This window comes from Hipposideros armiger, unplaced genomic scaffold (genome assembly GCF_001890085.2).
Source record: "Hipposideros armiger isolate ML-2016 unplaced genomic scaffold, ASM189008v1 scaffold_1990, whole genome shotgun sequence".
Classification (NCBI taxonomy): Eukaryota; Metazoa; Chordata; class Mammalia; order Chiroptera; family Hipposideridae; genus Hipposideros; species Hipposideros armiger.
Genome location: NW_017733340.1, coordinates 58,213 through 63,924, shown reverse-complemented (window position 1 = coordinate 63,924; position 5,712 = coordinate 58,213). Strand labels below are relative to the sequence as shown.

The window sequence follows — 5,712 nt, the reverse complement described above, 5'->3', positions numbered from 1 at the left end:
CTTCTCAATTTCTCTGCCCTTGTTTTTTAAATTGCTGCATTTAATTATATTATTTGTGTGTAAGTTATTTAAGTTACCCTTGTTAAAAATTAATGTCTCTGTGTAGAACAAAAAGTAAACAACTTTTAATGCTATCACAATGTAAGCAACAGAAACATTAAATTAATATTATTCATTGATTCACCCTCTAATCATAATTAGTTGTCAGTATATTAATAGAAATATTTGTTGTAAATGGAAAAAAAAACTCAGTCTAACTATGTAGGGGGAAAATAAAGGTAACTTTTAACAATTTCACTTAAACAAAAATGGGGATGGCAAAAAAAGTGGACTTTGAAAACATAAGTTAAATGATGCATTATATCAAAAGAAATGAAACATTAAATCTCAATTACCGCTATGTATTATATGGAATTCTTTTAACACTTCTCATCTTGTATCAAGAAAAGGGGAAATGTTTATCCATCATTCCTAAGTAAATTAACTGGAAGTACCACGTGATCCAGCAATCCCACTTTTTGGTATATATACAAAGTAAATGTCCCAATTATATCTAAGAAATATCTGTATTCTCATGTTTATTGCAGCATTATTTAAAATAACTAAGGTATAGAAGCAATGTAAGTCTTCAATGGATGACTGAATAAACAAAATGATATATATATGTATATATATATATATACACACACACAGATATATACATACATGCAGATATACATACAGAATACATATACAGATATATATATATTTCAATGAGTGTATCATATATAATAATCCAATGAGTTAATAATCCAGTATGTTATATATATTTTAAAAATAATTTTAATAGCAACTTTTAATAATTACTTTTAAATTATTTTTATTTTCAATTACAGTTGACATACGATATGATATTAGTTTACGTGTACAATGTTGTGATTAGGCATTTATATAATTTACCAAGTAATCATCCTGATAAATCTAGCACCCATATGGCACCATATAAATTTACAATATTATTGACTATATTTTTTATGCTATATTTTGCATCTCCACGACTATGTTGTACCTACTAACTTGTACATCCTAATTCCTTCAATATTTTCACCAATCCTCTCTACACCCCTCTCATTTGTAAAACATCAAAATGTTCTCTGTATCTATGAGTTTGCTTCTGTTTTATTTATTTGTTCATTTTGTTCTTAAGATTTTATAAGTAAGTGAAATCATATGGCATTTATCCTTCTCTGCCTGATCTACTCCATCATCACAATACCCTCCAGGATCATCTATGTCATAGCAGATAGCAAGATTTCATTTATTTTTCTAGCTATTATTCCATTATATATACTTACTACCTCTTTTTTATCCATTCATCCATTGATGGACACCCAAGTTGCCACCATATGTTTACCATGGTAAATAATGCTGCAATGAACATATGGATGCTTATGTCTTTTCAAAGTAGTGTTTTGGGTNATTTTAAGAAAGGAAAAAACTATTAAAATAGTAATACTCAATATATAACAATAACAAAAGATGAATACTAGTCACGTTTGACTTTTGCAATTACAAAAGGTGCTCATGGTGCTTACCATCAGCATACAGACACTTCTGAATACAGTGAACTACTGCTTGAGCAACATTGACCAAAGTGTCCACTTGTATACATTTTTGGCACCCCTAGAATGTAAATTTGTACCGCAAGCCCGTATCCCCCATTGTAATCTTTCTTTCAGAATATGCCATTACATTTTCAAGAAATACAATGTTTCATGAATTGTTGGTCAAAGGCTGCACCTTACCACGACTTCTGAATGAAATAGTCCTCAGCTTTCATATTAGAATACCGTACTCCACCTTCAACCTCTGATCCTCACTGATTAAAATATGTGAGCTTATTCCCTGCTGTCTCCCCACATCTCTGCAGCCAGCTGCACATCCTAGGACAGTTATATCCTGAGTCTATTTAATACTTTACCTTTGCAGTTGTCATTCTTGTCGTTCACTTGATGATCCTGAGAAGCATTTTGAAGGTTTGATTCCACAGAGGATATTTGCTGTTCGAACAGTAAAACGGAGCTTTCCGTGCCCTTGCCTTTTGGTTGCTGTCTCCTTGAGTCCTTAGCCAGATTCCGTTCTGAGTAGTTCTCTAGTTGGATATCCATGTCTGCAGCTGAGTAATGTCAGGTATGGTCCCTGTGATCACTTTACTTAAGTAGGTAAAAAATGGAGTGAATAATGGCAAGACTCCTAAGCTAGTCAACGTGGGTGGAGTGTGAGATAAATATCAGTGCTCATTTCGCAGTTGACCAATGTGAGGTCGTATTCTAATTTACTTAGAGCTTTATTAAGTGTTTCATAACAGAAGAATAGAGCTTAAAATGATATTCTATGTTTGACAAGATATTATTGGTTAAAGCAATGAAAAGTAATCAATTAGGAATAAAGAAGTTCATGAATAATAATATCTTTATTCATCTAAAGTCAGATACCACTGAAACATTTTAACACCATAAGAATAACTGTGTGCAAATTAAATTGTTGTATAGAAAAGGAAGTGATGCGCCAATACTTATGACAATTTTTAAATCCATTAATGGTTAAAGATTGAGTGTTCTAAAGTTGGGGCAATAGTAGTGCCAACATATATAGTAATTTCCTGCACTAACTTACTTTTGTTTAGTCACTTACATTCATGTATTAAAAGGGAAGATGAGGTATAATCAATGATATTGTATTTTTAACAACTGGAATACTCATACATCATTAAAATGTTAAAGAAATATTTTACATGTTGAAAAATGTTATATGACATTAAAGTTATCCAAAACTTAATAAATAATAAAAACAATACAACATAAAATGATTTTTAAAAATATTTATTTTACACAAGTAATTTGTAATTTATTTAATGGGTAAGATTTGAAACCAGAAATGATAAATAGATGTGTACATCATTTATGGAAGAGCAGTTTGGGTGCCAACTTCCAGAAAGATTATGGTTGTCAAAGTCAGTGAGAGAAGCTTTAGTTGTGTAAGCAAGTGTAATAAATCAGGAAACATAATATAATAATTTAGTCCAAGGGCTCTGCCTTCAGAGAGATCTAGAATAAATTCTGGCTTTCAAACTTACAACGTATGACCTTTAAAAGTTACCTAGTATCTAGCAACCAAGTTTACTATTCTAAAGGGGGAACAAATATATGTAAGATATAATGCAGGTAAAACAAAATAATCATATGTATAAACTCTCAGTAATATGTTACATACTTTAATTATGACTTTCATACATTTGCCATGTTACTATTTCTGATTCATATCAGTTAGACATTGTAACAGAATTCATTAGACAGGAGTCACTTTGGGATGTGTTTTTATGTTTTGTCCAATTTTTTAGTAGTCTTTTGATTTTTTATAATTAAGTTTAAATAAGGATTTTATGGATGCTACCTCATCCTGATTTTTATTGCAAGTCAAACTAATTTTATTTATTCAAAGTACACCTATGAGGCATTAAGTTTGACCTTCATGATATGATGAATTAATTTTAAGAATGTATTTTTTCATAGACTGACTAAATATAAAATAACATACAGACATAACTATATCTATGAATTACAAAATCCAAAGGTAACTAACTGTTCCTTGTCATGATGTGTATAGGATTTCACTTTAAGTCATATAGATTTATAAACCCAATTATGCATGTGTGTATGCTCATTAGTAATTTTCTACAAGCTAACAACTGAATATTTGAAGATATCCCCAAACATATTTCATATTTTATTCTTCTTTTTACTCTGAATTGNCTTATGAATGTGACCTTATTTGAAAATAGAGTCTTTGCAAATGTAATCAAGTTAATATGTGGTTATGCTGATGTCAGGTGGGCCCTTCATTCATGTAACTGCCATTTTATAAGAAAATATTTGGACGCAAAGACAGAGATACACAGAGAGAGCAATGAGATGACAGGGCATTGCTTGGAGTAATATGTTTGTCAGCCAAGGAATGCCAAGGCCTGGGGGCTCCACCGAAAGCTCAGAGAAAGGCATGGAACCTCGTCTCCCCTAGAGCCTTCCAAGTGAGGACAGCCCTGTGGACACCTTCATTTCAGACTCCTGGCCTCCAGGCTGTGATAGAATATTTTTGTTTATACCAGAAAAAAATTGAAATATATAACATGTTCGAAGGTAAAAAACTGTTGTATGAAAGCATTTAAAACAGAGTAAGTGGAATTGGGTTCCGTTTGTGAGAGGGAACTGCAGTTCCACTGGGGTTCATTGGGAATGTAGTGTTTGGACAAAATCAGGAATTTGGTGACAGAACTAGGATTGCAGAAAAATAGAGAAGCCCATTTGAAATTGAGCAAACAACTGATAAAGTTTCCTTTTGAAGAAGCATGTCTGAATATTTGAGGATCAGCAAGGAGGCTGACATAGCTGGAGCAGATGAGTGAAGGGAACAGCGTTAGATCATGCGTTCTCAACAGAGGTGATGTCAATGACAATAGGACCAAATCTGATTTTTGAAGGTATTAAAAAAAATCCTACTTTATGTATGGAGTACAGATATACATAAAGCACAGAATGAAAAATGTAATATATTTGTGGTTTTGAGTCTTCATGGAGATGGATTAAGAAAGCATCTCTGTGAAAGCTCCTTAGTGGCTTAAGGTTGAGGGAGAAAATGAAAAAAACTAAAAAATGGTTGAGAAACATTGTATTAGAGGAGAAGAATCAAGAGGTAACAGGGATCAGTCATCCAGGCTTTGTAAGGCTCCAGCTTCTTCATCGTGAAGCATGGAGAGCCACTCCTAGATTTTAAAAGAAAAGGACTTGCATGAGTTCTTTACATATTTTAGATATTAGCCCAAACCAATCTCAGGTATTGTTTGCAAATATCTTCTCCCATTCTTTTGGTTGCCTCTTTGTTCTGCTGATGGTGTCTTTTGCTGTGCAGAAGATTTTTAGTTAGATATTTAGTAGGATCTCATTTATTTTTGCTTTTATTTCCCTTGACTTTTGGGTGAAATTCATAAAATTCTCCCTGAATCCAAGACCCACAAGTTTAGCACCTATGCTTTCGTCTATGCAATTTATTGTTTTAGAGTCTTATTTTTAGATCTTTGATCCATTTTGTGTTAGTTCTGTTGTATGCTGACAGATAGCAGTCTAGTTTCATTTTTTTGCACGTGGCTTTCCAATTTTCACAGCACCATTTTTTTGAAATGTTTTATTTTCTACCTTGTATGTTTTTGGCTCTTTTGTCAAAAATTATCTGCCCACACATATTTGGATTTATTTCTGGGTTCTCAATTCTATTCCATTGGCCTGTGTATCTGTTTTTCTGTCTAATCCATGTTGTTTTGATTACTGTCACTTTGTAGCATAAATTGAAGTCAAGTAGTGTGATGCTTGAAGCCTTGTTGTTTTTTTTAGGATTGCTTTATCTATTGAGGCTCTTTTGTGATTCCATACAAATCTGATGATTATTTGTTCTAATTCTTTAAAAATTTTCATTGCATAGACATTTCTCTAAAGAGGGCATACAGATAGCCAAAAGACATATGAAAAAATGCTCAACATCACCAATCACCAGAGAAATGCAAATAAAAACCACAATGAGATATCACCTCACACCACTTAGAATGGCTATCATCAACAAGACAAATAATAACAAGTGTTGGAGAGGCTGTGGAGAAAAAGGAACCCTCATACACTGTTGGTG

General features: G+C 32.5%; 2 protein-coding genes across 2 annotated transcripts in view; both read right to left on the bottom strand.

Moving 5' to 3' along the window:
- LOC109378444 (NKG2-A/NKG2-B type II integral membrane protein-like) overlaps positions 1–2,218 on the bottom strand; it is a gene marked incomplete at its 3' end in the record, with an annotated part of 12,376 nt that extends 10,158 nt beyond the window's left edge. The window contains exon 1 of the mRNA XM_019634833.1: positions 1,961–2,218. Within this exon, the coding sequence (XP_019490378.1) occupies positions 1,961–2,147 (187 nt within the window). The remainder of the gene's footprint in view (positions 1–1,960) is intronic.
- A 2,520-nt stretch (positions 2,219–4,738) lies between these two features.
- LOC109378443 (NKG2-A/NKG2-B type II integral membrane protein-like) overlaps positions 4,739–5,712 on the bottom strand; it is an 18,424-nt gene continuing 17,450 nt past the window's right edge. The window contains exon 5 of the mRNA XM_019634832.1: positions 4,739–4,798. Within this exon, the coding sequence (XP_019490377.1) occupies positions 4,739–4,798 (60 nt within the window). The remainder of the gene's footprint in view (positions 4,799–5,712) is intronic.